Source organism: Cherax quadricarinatus, chromosome 82 (assembly GCF_038502225.1).
Source record: "Cherax quadricarinatus isolate ZL_2023a chromosome 82, ASM3850222v1, whole genome shotgun sequence".
NCBI classification, from domain to species: domain Eukaryota; kingdom Metazoa; phylum Arthropoda; class Malacostraca; order Decapoda; family Parastacidae; genus Cherax; species Cherax quadricarinatus.
The window spans coordinates 4,636,609-4,660,025 of NC_091373.1; the positions used below are offsets into that span (position 1 = coordinate 4,636,609).

Below are 23,417 nucleotides of genomic sequence, written 5' to 3' on the forward strand. Positions count from 1 at the left end.
AGGTTAGGGTGTGTAGAAGAGAGGGAGACTACTTCCCGGTAAAAGTAGGTCTTAGACAGGGATGTGTAATGTCACCATGGTTGTTTAATATATTTATAGATGGGGTTGTAAAAGAAGTAAATGCTAGGGTGTTCGGGAGAGGGGTGGGATTAAATTATGGGGAATCAAATACAAAATGGGAATTGACACAGTTACTTTTTGCTGATGATACTGTGCTTATGGGAGATTCTAAAGAAAAATTGCAAAGGTTAGTGGATGAGTTTGGGAGTGTGTGTAAAGGTAGAAAGTTGAAAGTGAACATAGAAAAGAGTAAGGTGATGAGGGTATCAAATGATTTAGATAAAGAAAAATTGGATATCAAATTGGGGGGGAGGAGTATGGAAGAAGTGAATGTTTTCAGATACTTGGGAGTTGATGTGTCGGCGGATGGATTTATGAAGGATGAGGTTAATCATAGAATTGATGAAGGAAAAAAGGTGAGTGGTGCGTTGAGGTATATGTGGAGTCAAAAAACGTTATCTATGGAGGCAAAGAAGGGAATGTATGAAAGTATAGTAGTACCAACACTCTTATATGGGTGTGAAGCTTGGGTTGTGAATGCAGCAGCGAGGAGGCGGTTGGAGGCAGTAGAGATGTCCTGTCTAAAGGCAATGTGTGATGTAAATATTATGCAGAAAATTCGGAGTGTGGAAATTAGGAGAAGGTGTGGAGTTAATAAAAGTATTAGTCAGAGGGCTGAAGAGGGGCTGTTGAGGTGGTTTGGTCATTTAGAGAGAATGGATCAAAGTAGAATGACATGGAGAGCATTTAAATCTGTAGAAGGAAGGCGGGGTAGGGGTCGTCTTCGAAAAGGTTGGAAGGAAGGGGTAAGGGAGGTTTTGTGGGCAAGGGGCTTGGACTTCCAGCAGGCATGCATGAGCGTGTTCGATAGGAGTGAATGGAGACGAATGGTATTTGGGACCTGATGATCTGTTGGAGTGTGAGCAGGGTAATATTTAGTGAAGGGATTCAGGGAAACTGGTTATTTTTATATAGCCGGACTTGAGTCCTGGAAATGGGAAGTACAATGCCTGCACTCTAAAGGAGGGGTTTTGGGATATTAGCAGTTTGGAGGGATATGTTGTGTATCTTTATACGTATATGCTTCTAAACTGTTGTGTTCTGAGCACCTCTGCAAAAACAGTGATTATGTGTGAGTGAGGTGAAAGTGTTGAATGATGATGAAAGTATTTTCTTTTTGGGGATTTTCTTTCTGTTTGGGTCACCCTACCTCGGTGGGAGATAGCCGACTTGTTGAACAAAAAAAAAAAATGTAAAAGAAGAAAATTAAAAGTGAATATAGGAAAGAGTAAGCTTATGAGGATAACAAAAAGATTAGGTGACAAAAGATTGGAGGGAGAGAGTATGGAGGAGGTGAACGTATTCAGATATTTGGGAATGGACGTGTCAGCAGATGGATCTACGAAAGATGAGGTGAATCATAGAACTGATGAGGTGAAAAGGGTGAGCAGTGCACTTAGGAGTCTGTGAAGACAAAGAACTTTGTCCTTGGAAGCAAGGAGGGGAATGTATGAGAGTATAGTTTTAGCAACGCTCTTATATGGGTGTGAAACATGGGTGATGAATGCTGCAGCAAGGAGAAGGTTGGAGGCAGTGGAGATGTCATGTCTGAGGGCAATGTGTGGTGTGAATATAATGCAGAGAATTCGTAGTTTGGAAGTTAGGAGGAGGTGCGGGATTGCCAAAACTGTTGCCCAGAGGGCTGAGGAAGGGTTGTTCAGGACATGTAGAGAGAATGGAACGAAACAGAATGACTTCAAGAGTGTATAAATCTGTAGTGGATGGAAGGCAAGGTAGGGGTCAGCCTAGGAAATGTTGGAGGGAGGGGGGTAAAGGCGGTTTTGTGTGCGAGGGGCTTGGACTTCCAGCAAGCACGCGTGAGCATATTTGATAGGAGTGAATGGAGACAAATGGTTTTTAATACCTGACGTGCTGTTGGAGTGTGAGCAAAGTAACATTTATGAGGGATTCAGGGAAACCGGCAGGCCAGACTTGAGTCCTGGAGATGGGAAGTACAGTGTTTGCACTCTGAAGAAGGGGTGTTAATGTTGCAGTTTTATAAACTGTAGTGTAAAGCACCCCTCTGGCAAGACAGTGATGGAGTGAATGATGATGAAAGTTTTTCTTTTTCGGGCCACCCTGCCTTGGTGGGAATCGGCCGATGTGTTAATAAATAAAATAATAGATGGCTACAATTGTATTATGTAATGTAAAAATTACCCATACACATAATAAAAATTAATTCAAGGCTGAGCTTTCATGCACATAACATGAATAATAGTAAATAATTTACAATATTAGTGATAGCATCCTCAGCTCATACATTGAGGGGGTCCGGGATCGATCCCCAGCATAGGTGGAAACAAGCATATTTCCTTACACCTATTGCCCCTATTCACCTAGCAGTAAGTAGGTACCTGAGTGTTAGTCAATTGGTATGGAATGCATCCTGGGAAACAATCCTGAGGGACAAGATTGAAGGACGACAATGGAAATAGTCCTTGATGACACATTAACTGTATTGGGTTATCCTGGGTACGTAATCCTGCCCAGGTTAAAAATCTAACAAAATTTTATTTCATCTCATGTTCAGCAAGGAACTCTTAACTCTCTCAGAAAGGCCCTGAAGCTGATCAACACCCTTAAGAGGGCCAAGAACTGGAGTTTAACTCAGTCTAACACAGAAAATACATATGGAGTAAAATATTAAAAAACGAGCAAATTTTGTTTCTTTTATTCCTTGTACTTTTGTAACAGTGGATGCACATTTCCAACACAATATTCATTGAGGAATCGCTATACCCAAAGGGTCATACAGTGACAGACGTGATCTGAAGAAGGGAATAGTAATTTCCAATACCTTGGATCAAGAGAAGCTTAGCAAACATCAAGGCATCTCCCTTGCAGTGCATACTAGTAATAAACAGGAACTTTTTACTACTACCATTCTAATGAGAGAGAGAGAGCAATGAGAATTTGGGTCACAAATTTTTTTTTTTTTACAAACTCCCACACCACACACCATTGTTGGGTCTTGTCAGTAACTGGATGGGTTAAAGTATGCACACACATTCATCCTTTCCTAGTCTTGCTGGATTCATAAAAACCATTAACTTGTTGGGGTCACAGCACTGAAACTTTAGACATTTCAGGTGTTGCTCAATCTGAGAGGGGCATCCCCTGTATAACAGCCCCAGTCCTGTATTTCAGTGCCTGAAAGCAGCGCTGTATAGCCCTTGTGGCTTAGCGCTTCTTTTTGATTATAATAATTAGTGCCTGAAAAAAAGCCTATTAGCTGTATGTCAAAAGCTTAAAGAAGCAGAGCAGCTGCAACTCAACTCCCTCGAGAGAACTAGCAGCTATAACTGATCCTTCCCAAGAGATCAGGAGCCTAAGAAGCCCAGAAGCTTTAGCTCAGTACTGAAGAAGCTTACTACCTTTTACTTTACAGCCTCAAAAGGCAATGTGTGGTGTGAATATAATGCAGAGAATTCGTAGTTTGGAAGTTAGGAGGAGGTGCGGGATTACCAAAACTGTTGTCCAGAGGGCTGAGGAAGGGTTGTTGAGGTGGTTCGGACATGTAGAGAGAATGGAGCGAAACAGAATGACTTCAAGAGTGTATCAGTCTGTAGTGGAAGGAAGGCGGGGTAGGGGTCGGCCTAGGAAGGGTTGGAGGGAGGGGGTAAAGGAGGTTTTGTGTGCGAGGGGCTTGGACTTCCAGCAGGCATGCATGAGCGTGTTTGATAGGAGTGAATGGAGACAAATGGTTTTTAATACTTGACGTGCTGTTGGAGTGTGAGCAAAGTAACATTTATGAAGGGATTCAGGGAAACCGGCAGGCCGGACTTGAGTCCTGGAGATGGGAAGTACAGTGCCTGCACTCTGAAGGAGGGGTGTTAATGTTGCAGTTTAAAAACTGTAGTGTAAAGCACCCTTCTGGCAAGACAGTGATGGAGTGAATGATGGTGAAAGTTTTTCTTTTTCGGGCCACCCTGCCTTGGTGGGAATCGGCCGGTGTGATAATAAAAAAAAAATAAAAGTTGATCAAACTTGCTTTGGATACAAAAAACTTGAAGCTGTGTGAGGAAGCCCAACTGACATGCAATCAATAATGGATTAACATAGGCAGCCACTAGATGTCTATATCAGTATGTGCAATGGTAATTATTATTATTATTATAATCAAAAGAAAGCACTAAACCTACCAGGGTCATACAGCACTGCAGGGTAGGAACTGATGCAGGATCTAAGGATAAATAAGGGTTGAGGTGACAATCTGTATAGGTAAAGTTAGGAGGGGCTGTGAAGAGTGTTAAAGGAAGGATTATCAAAGTTTGTGTAATAAATCAGTTGCTGTCATAAAGTCGGAAGAGGGAGTCTGTGTCAAAGGCATGTCTGTCGGCAATGAGGGAAAATAAAGTAAGGGCGTTAGAGTGGTGACGACGCTGAAGGAAAATTCTGTGTGCTTGTTGATAGACAGGACAGTCCAACAGAATATGGGAAATTAAAACAGGAACTAGACAATTCTCACAAAGTGGAACAGAATGTCTCTCCATGAGATATAAGCAATGGTAAAATCTTCCATATACATGTGTACTATAAAGACCAAATCCCAAGAAGAACTGAGGTGAGTCCCTTGATGGCTATTAAGAACAATGTAGTGAAAAGTACACATCCTTCTTTCACATTTTTGTCTGGACTGACGTGGGGAAAAACCATTGTATCAAACCCTGTATTTTCATCTATAAACCAACTTTAAGGGGTTTAAACATAATACGTACATATCTTCATATCGTCTAAATTTAATTCAACATACCACAGCCAATCTTCTTAAACAAAAATATCAACAATATTAGATTTTTTTTTATTAACATATCAACCATTTCCCACAGAGGCAGGGTGACCTGCAAATGAAGCACTTTCATCATCACCCACTCCATCACTGTCTAGCCAGAGGCGTGCTGACACTACAATTAAAATAACTGCAACATATCTCCAACACTCCTTCAGAGAGCAGGCACTATACACCTCCAGGACTCGAGTCCGGCTAACCAGTTTCCCGAAATCCCTTCATAAATGTTACTTTGCTCACGCTCCAACAGCACATCAAGTCATAAAACCATTTGCCTCCACTCGCTCCTATTTAACTCATGCATGCTTGCTGGAAGTCCAAGCCCCTTGCACATAAAACCTTCTCTACCCACAAGTAGCATTATCTCCAGTACAAGTTCAGATACAAGAAACTCATGTACCGTGCCAGTAGCATACATGATTAACTTTATTATACTGTACAATATATATATCATACAGTCATACTTTTGAAACAATATCTGCATTATTACACTGAAACATTTTAACCGGTTACACCGGGACTTAAACCCTGTCAGATACAGAAAACTTGGTACGTACAATGTTTCATAGGTATAAATTTGTTTACAAGACTATATAGTTATAGATTATGTACAAATTATACTAAGCATAATAGGAAATTAATAAAAATAATAAAGAACAGTAATTATGTAATACGAATAACATTTTAGGCAGAAATAGAGCTACAGAAATGTTGTACAGGGTTTTACATAGCTAGGGGGTTGAAAATATTAAGAGGTTTGTGTAAGTAACATTAAAGCCATCTTTCTCATGAACAGTAATACAAGATTATAATAATAATAATAATAATTATAGTATTAATAGGTTTTCAAATTGATTTTCCATACAATTCTACAGACTATTTTTGCATATATAGGACGTACATTATTTCTTCCTAAAGAATGATCCAAAGCATTATTTGTAAAACCTAGTTATGATATTAGTGGCAGGAGATATGGTGCATTTGTGTGTTTTTTGCATTAAGAATTTCAAATGTGCAAAACCATTGAAAACTCTTATAAAAAAATTTCAAAATATGAAGGATCTGAACCAGAAAACTGTAATGATTACAAATAAATCATAGAATAACAAAAAAAGGCACAATACTGTGACTGGAACGATACACAAATAACCTGCACATGAAAGAGAGATGCTTACGACGACGTTTAGGTCCGACTTGGACCATTTACAAAGTGACTTTGTAAATGGTCCAAGTCGGACCGAAACGTCGTCGTAAGCTTCTCTCTTTTATGTGCGGGTTATTTGTAAATCATAGAACACATGGGGCTTGCAAGTTTTAGGATGTGCCTGCCAGAGGTTCAAGCCCCACCAGTTCTGTGATTTGCTTTAAAGAGGATTTTTTTTAATGAACTGACAACTACTATATTAATCTAAATCTAAAGATATTTTTTTTTATTAAAATATTACTGGAATTGCAAATTAAATCTGACTAAACCAAATCATCCCCTCTGCCCTGATGATTCACACTGTAGTTGCTGAGTGTTTTAGTGAACTGACAACTGCTAATATTAATCAAAATCTAAACATAATTTTTTTTTAACACACTGGCCATCTTCCATGGAGGCAGGGTTATAGATGGGCAGCGTAAAAAAAAAAAATTAGCGAAATATTACTTGAATTACAAATTAAATCTGACCAAACCAAATCTATCTTCCCCATGATAATTCACACTGTAGTTGCTGGGTGTTTTAGTGAATCAGCAATTACTATATTAATCTAACTCTCAACATAATTTCTTTTTATCAAAATATTACTGGAATTACAAATTAAATTTGACCAAACGAAATCTCCCCCTCCTTCTCCCAATAATTCATGCTATCGTTGCCGGAAAATCGGATGAGTTTCCATGTAATGTACTGTAATAATAACAAAACTGTGTGTTACTGCTTGCCATTACTTTGATTCAGTAACATTTAATCCTTACAATAAAGTTTGCTTGTTAGGGTTAAACCCAATCTGTTGCACATGGATGCTTAAGGCCACAAATCATGTGTACAGTACACTACAGTATAATGATTGCTTTAATTCTTATATACAGAGATTACAGTACAGTAAGGTAATCTCTCAGTGTATATACACTGAGAGATATACACTTTTCTGTGTATATACCCTGTGCTTTATTTTAATTAAATTATAACAATGTAATCCAATGAAATTTATTAAAAATATTTAAAGTGTAATGTTATAAAACACAGCATCAATATATGCAGTACAACACACGGTCATAAAACAAATATGGCACTGTACCTTATTATACCTTATGAACAAAGTAATTTGCACACCACTGCATAATGGACATATTTTCCTGAGAGAACATCATTTTTTAATATATAGGTAGCAATCAAACTGATAAAAATCTCCTAATTATCCTTCAATGCAATATCTGATAACACTCAGTCAACAAGATGACTCTCTTAAAGAGTAAGCACAGTTTACAACTGTGCAAGTTTTTTTTAAATTAAAATTTTTTAACAATCAATCTGTTCTATATACAATACTTAATATTTGGAAAGTACAGCATTTTTATGGAACTCGTGGAAAATTATGGAAACAGTATTTTTTTTTTAAATATTACATTATAACTTCAGCTCCAAGAAGTACATTTTGTCACTGAACAGAGCAATTTTTATCATCACTCTCAGCAAATAATTCTTCATTGACACTTGCTTGAGATGAATCTTTATTAAGAACCTCTTTCAAGTGCTCAGCTTGTGACATCCATCGTTTAACTTCCTCTCTAAGAAGGTCTTTTCTACGTCCCTTTGGTTCATTTTGCAAATGTTCTAACAACTTCCCCAATGCTAGCTGGTATTTTTCAAAAGCTACGGTATAATTTCCTTCGTATGCATACAGCTCTCCTGAAGCTGCAATTTCTATAGCAGAGCGAATCTGCGGAGTTGTAGCTGTCAACCTCAAAAGCTCTTCACGATTACCTTTGTATTCTGTACTGCCAACAGATTCTTCACTCTGAATTTTAGGAATTTTCATATTTTTAATGGCATCACTCTCATTATTTATGATTTTCTTGAGATCTTCTGTTCGATTCATGTACTCTGCAATCTTTCGTCGTAAAGCAGAGCGTTTGCTTGCATTGCCTTCTACGTGGAGGAGTGGAACAAGGTACTGGAGTGCTTCACAATAGTGCCTGAAGATAATGTGCATCATTAATTAAATTGTGGCATAACCTTCACTTATAAGGCAATGATTACAAAAACTCCTACAATAATGACTTCTTTTGCATAAAACAACCTGGCTTGATTATATAATCTTACAAAACTTTTAAGTCATCATATATTCCACAGTTCACCCCACACCTTCATGACCCTAAACTACAGTGCTACCTGAGAATTCTTTTCCTTGAGTTGTACCTGTACCTCATGAGAAATAAATACTCGATAATATTTAATGCATACGACTGAATCTTTGTAAGCACAATATGCAATTAAAATCCCCCCAAAATAAAATGGCCTATGAAAAGAACCTAGAAGCTGTACAGTAAATTCTTGCACTATGCATATATAAAATAAAATATTGTAATTAAAACTATAGATTAGCACTTGTCCTCAAAAAAGTTGAGCTTAATAAAAAGTTACATTACTATTTTCTGAGGAAGGAAAATAACTTTAGCACTTCTAAGCTACCATATACGCCAGTGTACAAGTTGGCCTGGTGTATAAGTCAACTCCTAAAATTTTTAGGTGTTAATTCAGATTTAGGTCAGTACCACTTCTATCAGACTTTCAAGTTAAGAGGGTTTGAGTGGACTGACATGGACCATTAGGGGAATATTTGGAAAAAGTGTCTTATTTTCTCTAGCTTTGTTTCAATTTTCTGGCGTTTTGGGTATTGTTTGAATGTGACATTTTTTTATTACAAGCATGATTCTGGGTAACAAAAATAAAATAGGTAAGCAGTAACAAATAAAACTTGCAACTGTGGTACAAGTTATGGTACAGTACTAGCATGATAGCATCAGTAGGGTAGTGGTGCCACTTCCTTCCTTTGGTAATGTGCTGTGGCCTTGTTTTCACCTCTGCCATGTATCAGCAAATTTTATACTTGGCTTAAAAGGCTGACTTATACACCAGCATATATGGTAAATATCATACAAATTTTTAATACAGAATGTCAAAAACGAAATCTGAAGCCAAGACAGCAGTACCTAATACAACATATAATTAATAAAACACAATACCAATATAAAAGTACTGTATTTCTGGTTTAGTTATACCACCCAAATGTATATAAATACTGTATATACATTACTGTATCACTGGCAAAATTTTCTGAAAAGTAACTGAGTTGAGGCAAGTGGCTTTTCCAAAAATTTCAAGGCTAGTGCTCATACAGTATTTCAAATACAAGTACTGTAGTAAGGTACAGTATAATTATATACAGCAATTAAATTTATTGATAAAGATCATATAAAATTACCTGAAAGCCTGCTCATACTCCTGACATTCATCAAAATTGACTGCCGTAGTGAGAAGATCGGTCGCCTTCGTCATACTCGCTGGACCAGGTTTGTGCTCAAGGTCCACAAAAGGGTGAGAAAAGAACATTTCAAAATCAATTCTCTTGCTCACATCTCGTTCTAAGCAACTCTGTAATAAATCTCGGCACTCGGGAGAGATGTTTGTTCCATAAGGCACATCGATGGCTTTGTCCTTTTTAATCTTTTCTATTAATTCATCCATTGTTTTAGAAGAATATGGAGCTTTCCCAAAGAGGCATTCATAAAGGATGACTCCCACTGACCAGAGATCCACCTTGGCATCATACTGGCGCTTCAGAATTATCTCTGGAGCCATGTAGAGTGGACTTCCCTTGATGGTGCTGTTGGTGTCATCTTCCGGCATGTGTTGAGCAAGTCCAAAATCTGCGATCTTAAGAATAGGATGACTTCTAGATTTTAATAGAATGTTTGAAGGCTTGAGATCAAAGTGACTGACCTTCTTCTCTCTCATGTACTTGAGAGCTGAAGCCAGCTGCTGGAGGAACCTCTGGCACACAGCTTCCGGCAGCCGCCTCCGGGACTTCACAAAGTTCGACAGGTCCCCACCGCTACAATACTCCATTATAATATAAATATACCTGTCGTCCCAGACGAAATCTTTCATTTCTACAATGTTCTCATGCTTCAGCTCTTTCAGTATCTTAATTTCCGATATTAAATTGTCAAGTGCCGTCTTGGAGAGGTTAGACTTCAAGACACATTTAATGGCCACCACCTCCCTTGTCTTCCCTTTCTTAAAAGCTTTAAACACATCAGCAAAGCTGCCAGAACCAATTTTTTCCGCAATGATGTAATCTGGTACATTGGGGGTCCCAGCAGAGGAAGCCATTGCTACCTTATACACTACCTTAACTTGCTTCCTCCACAGTACTCAATGCATAACTACAAGCTGCTGTCTTCACAAGCTCGCTGTAACAAGTTGTAGTTCAAGCTGTCAGTTTGGTTTATATAACAATCATTTTGTGGGAATTTTTCGAGTCATGACACCGCCTTGTTTACCTCCTCCAGAGCTGCCAACACCACCGATGGCCGAGGCTATTATTATTATTATTATTATTATTATTATTATTATTATTATTATTATTACTATTATTATTATTATTATTATTATTATTATTATTATTATTATTATTATTATTATTATTATTATTATTATTATTACTACTGTTGTTGGTGTTAGTATTGCCATTATTTTTTTTAATACGTCCGCAGTTTCCCACCGAGTTAGGGTGACCCAAAAAGAAAGAAAAACCCCAAGGAGAAAGAAAGAACTTTCATCATCATTCAACACTTTCACCATCACTCATACATAATCACTGGCAATGGGGCCGGATAACATCTCTCCATGGGTCCTGAGAGAGGGAGCAGAGGCGCTATGTGTACCCCTAACAACAATATTCAATACATCTATCGAAACAGAGAGATTGCCTGAGGTCTGGAAGACAGCAAATGTAGTCCCAATTTTTAAAAAAAGGAGACAGACATGAAGCACTAAACTACAGACCAGTGTCACTGACATGTATAGTATCTGGACCTGGAGTTTACCTGGAGAGAGTTTCGGGGGTCAACGCCCCCGCGGCCCGGTCTGTGACCAGGCCTCCTGGTGGATCAGCGCCTGATCAACCAGGCTGTTGCTGCTGGCTGCACGCAAACCAACGTACGAGCCACAGCCCGGCTGATCAGGAACTGTCTTTAGGTGCTTGTCCAGTGCCAGCTTGAAGACTGCCAGGGGTCTGTTGGTAATCCCCCTTATGTGTGCTGGGAGGCAGTTGAACAGTCTCGGGCCCCTGACACTTATTGTATGGTCTCTTAACGTGCTAGTGACACCCCTGCTTTTCATTGGGGGGATGGTGCATCGTCTGCCAAGTCTTTTGCTTTCGTAGTGAGTGATTTTCGTGTGCAAGTTTGGTACTAGTCCCTCTAGGATTTTCCAGGTGTATATAATCATGTATCTCTCCCTCCTGCGTTCCAGGGAATACAGGTTTAGAAACCTCAAGCGCTCCCAGTAATTGAGGTGTTTTATCTCCGTTATGCGCGCCGTGAAAGTTCTCTGTACATTTTCTAGGTCGGCAATTTCACCTGCCTTGAAAGGTGCTGTTAGAGTGCAGCAATATTCCAGCCTAGATAGAACAAGTGACCTGAAGAGTGTCATCATGGGCTTGGCCTCCCTAGTTTTGAAGGTTCTCATTATCCATCCTGTCATTTTTCTAGCAGATGCGATTGATACAATGTTATGGTCCTTGAAGGTGAGATCCTCCGACATAATCACTCCTAGGTCTTTGACGTTGGTGTTTCGCTCTATTTTGTGGCCAGAATTTGTTTTGTACTCTGATGAAGATTTAATTTCCTCATGTTTACCATATCTGAGTAATTGAAATTTCTCATCGTTGAACTTCATATTGTTTTCTGCAGCCCACTGAAAGATTTGGTTGATGTCCGCCTGGAGCCTTGCAGTGTCTGCAATGGAAGACACTGTCATGCAGATTCGGGTGTCATCTGCAAAGGAAGACACGGTGCTGTGGCTGACATCCTTGTCTATGTCGGATATGAGGATGAGGAACAAGATGGGAGCTAGTACTGTGCCTTGTGGGACAGAGCTTGTCACCGTAGCTGCCTCGGACTTTACTCTGTTGACGACTACTCTCTGTGTTCTGTTAGTGAGGAAATTATGGATCCATCGACCGACTTTTCCTGTTATTCCTTTAGCGCAAAGTCATGGAGAAGATTATCACGAGAAGAGTGGTGGAACACCTAGAAAGGAATGATCTCATCAACAGCAGCCAACATGGTTTCAGGGACGGGAAATCCTGTGTCACAAACCTACTGGAGTTCTATGACATGGTGACAGCAGTAAGACAAGAGAGAGAGGGGTGGGTGGATTGCATTTTCTTGGACTACAAGAAGGCGTTTGACACAGTTCCACACAAGAGATTAGTGCAAAAACTGGAGGACCAAGCAGGGATAACAGGGAAGGCACTACAATGGATCAGGGAATACTTGTCAGGAAGACAGCAGCGAGTCATTGTACGTGGCAAGGTGTAAGAGTGGGCACCTGTGACCAGCGGGGTCCCACAAAGGTCAGCCCTAGGACCAGTGCTATTTCTGGTATTTGTGAACGACATGACAGAAGGGATAGACTCCGAAGTGTCCTTGTTTGCAGATGACGTGAAGTTGATGAGAAGAATTCATTTGATCGAAGACCAGGCAGAGCTACAAAGGGATCTGGACAGGCTGCAGACCTGGTCCAGCAATTGGCTCCTGGAGTTCAACCCCACCAAGTGCAAAGTCATGAAGAATGGGGAAGGGCAAAGAAGACCGCAGACGGAGTACAGTCTAGGGGGCCAGAGACTACAAACCTCACTCAAGGAAAAAGATCTTGGGGTGAGTATAACACCAGGCACATCTGAAGCGCACATCAACCAAATAACTGTTGCAGCATATGGGTGTCTAGCAAACCTCAGAACAGCATTCCGACATCTTAATAAGGAATCGTTCAGGACCCTGTACACCGTGTACGTTAGGCCCATATTGGAGTATGCGGCACCAGTTTGGAACCCACACCTAGCCAAGGTTTGCAACAAGACTAGTTCCAGGAGAGATAGGGGGGACATGATAACGACATACAAAATACTGAGAGGAATTGACAAGGTGGACAAAGACAAGATGTTCCAGAGATGGGACACAGCAACAAGGGGACGCAGTTGGAAGTTGAAGACACAGATGAATCACAGGGATGTTAGGAAGTATTTCTTCAGCCACAGAGTAGTCAGAAGTGGAATAGTTTGGGAAGCGATGTAGTGGAGGCAGGATCCATATATAGCTTCAAGCAGAGGTATGATAAAGCACACGATTCAGGGAGAGTGACCTAATAGTGACCAGTGAAGAGGCCGGGCCAGGAGCTTGGAATCAACCCCTGCAACCTCAACTAGGTGAGTACTGTCTTTGCAGAGGTACTCAGATACGACAGTTTAGACGTCCCTCGAAACTGCCAATGTCCTAAACCCCTCTTTCAAAATGCAGGCATTGTACTTCCCATTTCCAGGACTCAAGTCCAGCTAAACGGTTTCCCTGAATCCCTTCACTAATTATTACCCTGCTCACACTCCAACAGCTCATTGGGTACCAAAAACCATTCGCCTCCATTCACTCCTATCTAACACGCTCACGCACGCCTGCTGAAAGTCCAGGCCCCTCGCCCACAAACCTTCCTTTACCCCCTTCCTCCAACGTTTTTGGGAACGCCCCCTACCTCGCCTTCCTTCCCCAATAGATTTATACGCTCTCCAAGGCATTCTACTTTGTTTCATTCTCTTTAAATGACCAAACTACCTCAACAACCCCTCTTCAGCCCTCTGACTAATACTTTCAGTAACTCCACACCTCCTAATTTCCAAACTATGAATTTTCTTCATAATATTTACACCACACATTGCCCTTAGATAGGACATCTCCACTGCCTCCAACCGCCTCCTTGCTGCAGCATTCACAACCCAAGCTTCACACCCATATAAGAGTGTTGGTATCACTATACTCTCGTACATTTCCTTCTTTGCCTCCATGGATAATGTTCTTTATCTCCACAGATACCTCAATGCACCACTCATCTTTTTTCCCTCATCAATTCTATGATTAACCTCATCCTTCATAAATCCATCCGCCGACACGTCAACTCCCAAATATCTGAAAACATTCACTTCTTCCATACTCTCTCCCTCCAATGTGATATCCAATTTTTCTTTATCTAAATAGTTTGATGCCTTCATCACCTTACTCTTATCTATGTTCACTTTCTACCTTTACACACACTCCCAAACTCGTCCATTAATAACCTTTGCAATTTTTTTTTAGAATCTCCCATAAGCACAGTATCATCAGCAAAAAGTAACTGTGTCAACTCACATTTTGTATTTAATTCCCCATAATTTAATCCCACCCTTCTCCCGAACACCCTAGCATTTACTTCTTTTACAACCCCATCTATAAATATGTTAAACAACCATGGTGACATTACACATCCCTGTCTAAGACCTACTTTTACCTCACTATCCTCATAAAAACTCTTTACAGCATTTAATAACATACTACCTCTTCCATACACTTGCAACATCTGCCACATTTAGTTACAAGCATCACACAATTATGACGAAAATTTTTTGATGGTTACTATTATTATTAAAATCAAAATTAAGCGTTAAAGCCATAAGAAAACCACTTAACATGTGCATTATTTTGAGCAAAGTACTACTACTACTACTACTACTACTACTACTACTACTACTACTACTACTAATAATAATAATAATAATAATAATAATAATAATAATAATAATAATAATAATAATGATAATAATAATAATAAAAATAATCCAATTATTTATTTTCTTCAGTAAATAGGTAATGTAATTTACATGTAAATAAGTCACTAACATTTTTTGGGTTATCCTGGGCAATTTACACTATGTATGATAATTGTACTTATGTGTACCTGTACCTAAAAAACTTACATACACGGTATAAACCTTAGTAATAGATACATGTACCAACAAGTTGGTTCAGAAAGACAGGCGAGTGAACACTAGGACATATTAGAACACATTTAGGTCCTGAGATCACTTCTAACATACAGAGGCTATATAATATCTTTTTAACCTTTGTATGTTAGAAGTGATAAGGTCCCAGGACCAAAATGTTTTGTAATAAATGTGTCCAAGTGTTTCCTTAGGTGTATTTCTAAGCCAACATACCACAACTAAGCTTCTTAAATGTACTGAGGTACAGGGGACTGTAGCGGGGAACAAAATTTACCTGATTTGCCCGAAATGCTCTGCATGACAACGGGTCTTCTATATTGTACTCTGGTCGCATCCTGGGGACAAGATTAAGATAGGGCCATAGTGGGAATGAGACAGACAGTCCTCGATGAACCACTGACTGTATGTAGAAGTACAATAAAGCAGCTAAATTACTGGGAATGGTTGAAGTCCCTTGACCTGTACTCCTTGGAATGCAGGCGAGAACGATACAGGATAATATACACTTGGAAAATCCTAGAGGAACTAGTCCCAACTCTGCACGTGGAAATAATTCCTTACGAAAGCAAAAGATCCGACAGACAGTGCAACATCCCCCAATGAAAAGCAGGGGCGCCACGAGTACGCTAAGAGACAACACAGTGTCAGGGGCCCAAGACTCTTCAACTGCCTCCCAGCATACATAAGGGGGAATATAAATAGACCCCTGGCTGTCTTCAAGCAGGCGCTGGATAGGCACCTGAATTCAGTTCCTGATCATCCAGGCTGTGGTTCGTACGTCGGTTTACTTGCGGCCAGCAGTAACAGCATGGTTGATCAGACCCTGATCCACTGTGAGGCCTGGTCGTGGACCGTTCCGTGGGGGCATTGACCCCCCGGAGCACCCTTTAGGTATACTCCAGGTATCCTGGGTGGCTAAACCCTCTGGGTTAAAACCCCCAACATATCTTAAAATCTGGTAGAGTTTAGTGTGGAGGGTCTAAAGCCAGCAACAAACAACAAAATACCTTTCATCCGTGGACTGCTTGCAGAGGCAAAGGCAATGTTCGCGGCTTTCACTGAGACCCACATAAAAGATCACTTGGACAACGAAATATGGATCCCAGGTTACAACCTATACAGATGCGACAGAGTGAACAGGCAAAAAATGGGGGGGGGGGGTGGCCTGTACATTGCAGAGTCACTTGTGTGCACAGAACTGCTGAATGCCTCAAATGATGTAGTGGAAGTTTAAGCAGTAAAGATCGAGAACCAAAACCTACTCATTGTGGTAGTCTACAAGCCTCCGGATGCAACATCCTAGCAATTCCAGGAACAGCTGTTAAAAATTGACCACTGTCTGGAAAATCTGCCAGCTCCTGCACCCAACATCTTGCTCCTGGGGGATTTCAACTTAAGGCACCTAAAATGGAGGAATATAGCAAATAATATTGTTGCAGTAATAACACCAGGAGGCAGCTCTGATGAAAACTCACACTCACACGAGCTTTTAAATCTCTGCACAAAATTCAATTTAAACCAGCAAATAATAGAGCCTATTAGACTGGAGAATACACTAGACCTCATCTTCACTAACAATGATGATCTGATACGAAATGTCACCATATCAAAAACAATATACTCAGATCACAACACAATTGAGGTTCAGACATGTATGCTTGGAGCCCCAGACCGACATAATGAGATTAGTCACGAGGGAGCATTCACCAAATTCAACTTCAATAACAAAAACATAAAGTGGGACCAAGTAAACCAAATCCTAACTGATATAAGCTGGGAAGATATACTAAGCAACACAGACCCCAACTTATGTCTAGAGCAGATTAACTCGGTGGCGCTCGATGTATGCACAAGGCTTATTCCTCTAAGAAAAAGGAGGAGTAGATGTAAAATAGAAAGGGACAGGCGTTCCCTTTACAGACGACGGAAAAGAATAACAGAGCGGCTAAAAGAGGTCAATATATCTGGAAGGCGTAGGGAGACACTGGTCAGAGAAATAGCAAGCATCGAACTTAAGCTAAAGGAATCTTATAGGAGTCAGGAATCGCGGGAAGAACTAAAAGCCATAAATGAAATCGAAAGAAACCCAAAGTATTTCTTCTCCTATGCCAAATCAAAGTCGAGAACAACGTCCAGTATTGGGCCCCTACTTAAACAAGATGGGTCCTACACAGATGACAGCAAGGAAATGAGTGAGCTACTCAAGTCCCAATATGACTCAGTTTTTAGCAAGCCGCTAACCAGACTGAGAGTCGAAGATCAAAATGAAATTTTTATGAGAGAGCCACATAATTTGGCTAACACAAGCCTATCTGATGTTATCCTGACGCCAAATGACTTCGAACAGGCGATAAATGACATGCCCATGCACTCTGCCCCAGGGCCAGACTCATGGAACTCCGTGTTCATCAAGAACTGCAAGAAGCCCCTATCACGAGCTTTTACCATCCTATGGAGAGGGAGCATGGACACGGGGGTCGTCCCACAGTTACTAAAAAAACAGACATAGCCCCACTCCACAAAGGGGGCAGTAAAGCAACAGCAAAGAACTACAGACCGATAGCACTAACATCCCATATCATAAAAATCTTTGAAAGGGTCCTAAGAAGCAAGATCACCACCCATCTAGAAACCCATCAATTACACAACCCAGGGCAACATGGGTTTAGAACAGGTCGCTCCTGTCTGTCTCAACTATTGGATCACTACGACAAGGTCCTAGATGCACTAGAAGACAAAAAGAATGCAGATGTAATATATACAGACTTTGCAAAAGCCTTCGACAAGTGTGACCATGGCGTAATAGCGCACAAAATGCGTGCTAAAGGAATAACAGAAAAAGTCGGTCGATGGATCTATAATTTCCTCACTAACAGAACACAGAGAGTAGTAGTCAACAGAGTAAAGTCCGAGGCAGCTACGGTGAAAAGCTCTGTTCCACAAGGCACAGTACTCGCTCCCATCTTGTTCCTCATCCTCATATCTGACATAGACAAGGATGTCAGCCACAGCACCGTGTCTTCCTTTGCAGATGAAACCCGAATCTGCATGACAGTGTCTTCCATTGCAGACACTGCAAGGCTCCAGGCGGACATCAACCAAATCTTTCAGTGGGCTGCAGAAAACAATATGAAGTTTAACGATGAAAAATTTCAATTACTCAGATATGGCAAACATGAGGAAATTAAATCGTCATCAGAGTACAAAACAAATTCTGGCCACAAAATAGAGCGAAACACCAACGTCAAAGACCTGGGAGTGATCATGTCGGAGGATCTCACCTTCAAGGACCATAACATTGTATCAATCGCATCTGCTAGAAAAATGACAGGATGGATAATGAGAACCTTCAAAACTAGGGATGCCAAGCCCATGATGACACTCTTCAGGTCACTTGTTCTATCTAGTCTGGAACATTGCTGCACACTAACAGCACCTTTCAAGGCAGGTGAAATTGCTGACCTAGAAAATGTACAGAGAACCTTCACGGCGCGCATAACGGAGATAAAACACCTCAATTACTGGGAGCGCTTGAGGTTCCTGAACCTGTATTCCCTGGAACGCAGGCGGGAGAGATACATGATTATATACACCTGGAAAATCCTAGAGGGACTAGTACCGAACTTGCACACGAAAATCACTCACTACGAAAGCAAAAGACTTGGCAGACGATGCAACATCCCCCCAATGAAAAGCAGGGGTGTCACTAGCACGTCAAGAGACCATACAATAAGTGTCAGGGGCCCGAGACTGTTCAACTGCCTCCCAGCATACATAAGGGGGATTACCAACAGACCCCTGGCAGTCTTCAAGCTGGCACTGGACAAGCACCTGAAGTCGGTTCCTGACCAGCCGGGCTGTGGCTCGTACTTTGGTTTGCGTGCAGCCAGCAGCAACAGCCTGGTTGATCAGGCTCTGATCCACCAAGAAGCCTGGTCACAGACCGGGCCGCGGGGGCGTTGACCCCCGGAACTCTCTCCAGGTAAACTCCAGGTTCCTGACCAGCCGGGCTGTGGCTCGTACGTTGGTTTGCGTGCAGCCAACAGTAACAGCCTGGTTGATCAGGCTCTGATCCACCAGGAGGCCTGGTCACAGACCGGGCCGCGGGGGCGTTGACCCCCGGAACTCTCTCCAGGTAAACTCCAGTGAGGGTAAGGAAGGTCTAGTAATGGGCAAGATGCTGCGGAGGGAGACGAGGAATATGTTGAAGGAAAGGCGAGATGGAATATGTAGGGGAGTGTGTCGGAGGGGAAGAGGAGTGTGTTGGAGGGGAGAAGGGGATGTTGAAGGGTGAGGGGAAAGGAATATTGGAGGGGAAGGGAGTGAGCGCATAGAGAGGAAACAGAATGTCGAATCGTCATTGTTTATTCATGGGGAAGGGTTAAACCCGATTGGTTTCATACGGCGCCTGGTGAATGGGAGAGAATCAGGTTTGATCCAAGCAAGGGGAAGCTCCAGTCCCCTGGATTACAATACTTTCAGTATCAAAGTTTCCCTTCTTCAAGGTTTCCCTTCTTCAAGGTTTCCCTCCTTCAAGGTTTCCCTTCTTCAAGGTTTCCCCTTCTTCTAGGTTTCCCTTCTTCAAGGTCCCCTTCTTCAAGGTTTAACCTTGTTCAAGGTTTCCCTTCTTCAAGGTTTCCCCTTCTTCAAGGTTTCCCCTTCTTCAAGGTTTAACCTTCTTCAAGGTTTCCCCTTCTTCAAGGTTTCCCCTTCTTCAAGGTTTCCCTTCTTCAAGGTTTAACCTTGTTCAAGGTTTCCCTTCTTCAAGGTTTCCCCTTCTTCAAGGTTTCCCCTTCTTCAAGGTTTAACCTTCTTCAAGGTTTCCCCTTCTTCAAGGTTTAACCTTCTTCAAGGTTTCCCCTTCTTCAAGGTTTAACCTTCTTCAAGGTTTCCCCTTCTTCAAGGTTTAACCTTCTTCAAGGTTTAACCTTCTTCAAGGTTTCCCCTTCTTCAAGGTTTCCCCTTCTTCAAGGTTTAACCTTCTTCAAGGTTTCCCCTTCTTCAAGGTTTAACCTTCTTCAAGGTTTCCCCTTCTTCAAGGTTTAACCTTCTTCAAGGTTTAACCTTGTTCAAGGTTTCCCTTCTTCAAGGTTTCCCCTTCTTCAAGGTTTAACCTTGTTCAAGGTTTCCCTTCTTCAAGGTTTAACCTTCTTCAAGGTTTAACCTTCTTCAAGGTTTAACCTTCTTCAAGGTTTAACCTTCTTCAAGGTTTCCCCTTCTTCAAGGTTTAACCTTGTTCAAGGTTTCCCTTCTTCAAGGTTTAACCTTCTTCAAGGTTTAACCTTCTTCAAGGTTTCCCCTTCTTCAAGGTTTAACCTTCTTCAAGGTTTAATCTTCTTCAAGGTTTCCCCTTCTTCAAGGTTTAACCTTCTTCAAGGTTTAACCTTCTTCAAGGTTTCCCCTTCTTCAAGGTTCCCCTCTTCAAGGTTTCCCCTTCTTCAAGGTTTCCCCTTCTTCAAGGTTTCCCCTTCTTCAAGGTTCCCCTCTTCAAGGTTTCCCCTTCTTCAAGGTTCCCCTCTTCAAGGTTTCCCCTTCTTCAAGGTTTCCCCTTCTTCAAGGTTCCCTTCTTCAAGGTTTCCCCTTCTTCAAGGTTCCCCTCTTCAAGGTTTCCCCTTCTTCAAGGTTTCCCCTTCTTCAAGGTTCCCCTCTTCACAGGTCATGGAAAGACCTGAGAGCAGAGATGGTCACGAATTTCTTTCTTCCCAGTCATATTTAGAAACACATAATTTCTAAATAGGACATTATTATTACGATGACAGGTAAAGGGTAAACCCGTAGGGGTGAGAGAGGGGAGGTGGTCCAGGGGGTGTCTGCTGTCACCTGCTGCTGCTGCTGTCGTCTGCTGACACACTGCTAATCTGCCTCTATAGTCTCCTCTCCTTCATTACTCATCTGTTATTCTCTTGCTCTCATTATTAGAATTATAGTTGATTAATGCTCATAATTATTTAATTTTGACGAGTGTTGATTCAGAGTTATTTTAATAGTGGTATTGAGGAAGGTTGAAGTGCTCAGTTGACTGGTTGAGTCCAACATGGCGCAGGAGTATCAGTACTTTTACGAGGATGAGGTCTACAGATTCAACAAGAAGGGCAACCTGGAGCTTGGTATGGTGCTGGAGAACGCTGAGTTTGTCTCTAGTGATGAGGAGAGTGACGTAGATGAGGAATATAAGGTGACCAAGGGTAGCATCAGGGTAGCCTGGTACCCCAAGGGTGAGGAGCAGGTCCTGCCTGAGAGGAAGGTACGATATCTCGACTTTATTCCTCTTAATTGTCCTTAACAAGACCAACTCTGATGTTAGGAAAGTATTATGAGGTTCCATTGTCGTGTTTTATAACCTATCTTCACTCATCTGTCTTTCACATCCCAGATAAAATAGGTTAATCCCAGTGAGTGTTAGTTCCTGCCATTATTGACTTTCTGCATAAAGAAATTAAAAAATATTTGATGTATTTAACGAGGCTGTCGTTTAACCAGTAAAGTTGTACTTTATTTTACTTTAACTGCTTAAGCATTGTTCCTTTTAATGTATCAATCCCTTTGAAACATTTTCTTGCCATTTAGTCAGTTTTTTGATAGTTATGCACTTTTTATGCAAAAAATAAATATGGGCATAAAGGGAATAAATATGTTAAGGTTAATGTAAATAAAGCATAGCAATGACACATTATTATTACTGTACCCCAGGAGATGGTGTAAGACTGAAAAACTCATGAAATGTTCTTACCTGTCCATTTAATTTTGTTTATCACTACTTGTTTTTTTAGTCACTTTACATTGTATATTCAATTAGTGTATATTCCAATTACTTTTTTGCAAGTACCAAAACTATCTTTTGCTAGCTAGTACCAACTACCTCATTTTTTTTACTTTTATTGTGCAATAAACTGCTCAATTTATCTAATATTACAAATCAGATCTTACTCCTAAACCAATATTATTTCATAGTGACCATCTGTCCATTTAACTTTGTTTACCATTACTTAATTTTAGTCCCTTATATATTTTCTCCTTTATTTTAGCTTTATATAACTACCCTAGCTTATACATTCACAATTGTTAAAATAATCAAGGTGCTATTCTCAGGTGCTAAAGTAGAACAAGTTCACAATTTTGGCATTATATTCCAAAGCTCATTTATTTTATAGTACTACCTACTATCATATTCCCAAGCTCCATTATTTGATCATCACTTTATTTGTACTAGTCCCTTTTATATTGTCTCCTTTATTTTAGCTTAAAAAAAAAAAAAAAAAAAAAAAATACCTTAGCTCATTATTTTACATTTGTTAAATAATTCAGGTGCTATTTTTTAGCTTAAGACTATTTACTTTGTTTTATACTTAATTCTAACTATAGATTCACTACAAATCTTATGATTACAAGCATTGATCCAGATACCAACCTCTTATTTAATGACTTAAATGAATCAAACAGTTACTGTAATTACTACACTGCAGAACAATCAAAGGCACTTCTCAGTGCCAACAACAACATAACTATCTTTAACTACAATATCAGATCTTTAAGCAAGCATTACGATGACCTCATAGCATTACTAAATTCCTTACATGCCAATATGTCCATCATTACACTAACTGAAACCTGGCTAAAGCCTGATACTACAGATGTCTATACCATTCCTGGTTACACAGCCATACACAACTGTAGGCCAGACCAACAAGGGGGTGGCACAGCCATATACTACTCAGACCAACTAGAATGTATCACTAATACTTGCACAAGAGATGAACATGGGGAATATATAATAGCCAAATTCAAATCCAAATACCTACAAAAACCTCTCACATTGATAAACATCTACAGAGTTCCACAGTCAAACATTAGCCAATTTAGTCAAAACCTAGGAAGTATGATAACTGATGCACGCATGAACAAAGATCACTTACTACTCTCAGGTGACTTCAATATAAATCTCCTGCAAGACCAGGACCCACACGTTACTGAATTCACAAACACAATGAGTAACTGTATGTTGCTACCAACAGTAACAAAACCTACAAGAGTTACAGAGACTAGTGTTTCCCTACTTGACCACATCTGGACCAACACCATATCCCCTTTAAAATCAGGCATAATTACAGATAATACCACAGACCACTACCCTACTTTCCTCATAACAACTCTTGGTAAATTACCCCAAGACACTACTAAAGTCACCTTCAGACTTCACAATGAGGCAGCCATTAATAACTTCACAACAGCATTAGCAAACATTGATTGGCACACTGAGCTAGAAATCAATACAGATATTGACGAATGTATTAATAATTTTCTAAAAAAGACTCAATACCTCTATAACAAGCACTGCCCTAAAAAAACTAAGCAGATGACAGCTAAGAGACTGAACAGTCCCTGGCTAACACCCAGCATTCTCAAATCCATAAATACAAAAC

At 40.5% G+C, this 23,417-nt stretch overlaps 2 protein-coding genes across 8 annotated transcripts in view; one reads left to right on the plus strand and one right to left on the minus strand.

Moving 5' to 3' along the window:
• Positions 1-7,058: 7,058 nt before the first annotated feature.
• Aduk (Another Drosophila Unc-51-like kinase) lies at positions 7,059-10,457 on the minus strand. Its single transcript, XM_070102545.1, has 2 exons — positions 9,385-10,457; positions 7,059-8,095 (listed from the first exon to the last, which is right to left on the minus strand). The coding sequence occupies exons 1-2, from the start codon at positions 10,293-10,295 to the stop codon at positions 7,558-7,560; spliced, it is 1,449 nt and encodes a 482-aa protein (XP_069958646.1). The 5' UTR covers positions 10,296-10,457; the 3' UTR covers positions 7,059-7,557.
• A 10,547-nt stretch (positions 10,458-21,004) lies between these two features.
• Positions 21,005-23,417, plus strand: part of LOC128702873 ((E3-independent) E2 ubiquitin-conjugating enzyme UBE2O) — a 171,543-nt gene continuing 169,130 nt past the window's right edge. For 6 of the 7 annotated variants that reach the window (XM_070102546.1, XM_070102549.1, XM_070102548.1 and 3 more), the window contains exon 1: positions 21,005-21,241. In XM_070102546.1, coding sequence (XP_069958647.1) covers positions 21,032-21,241 — 210 coding nt within the window. In that variant the 5' untranslated portion in view covers positions 21,005-21,031. The remainder of the gene's footprint in view (positions 21,242-23,417) is intronic. The other variant, XM_070102552.1, reaches the window with a different exon arrangement.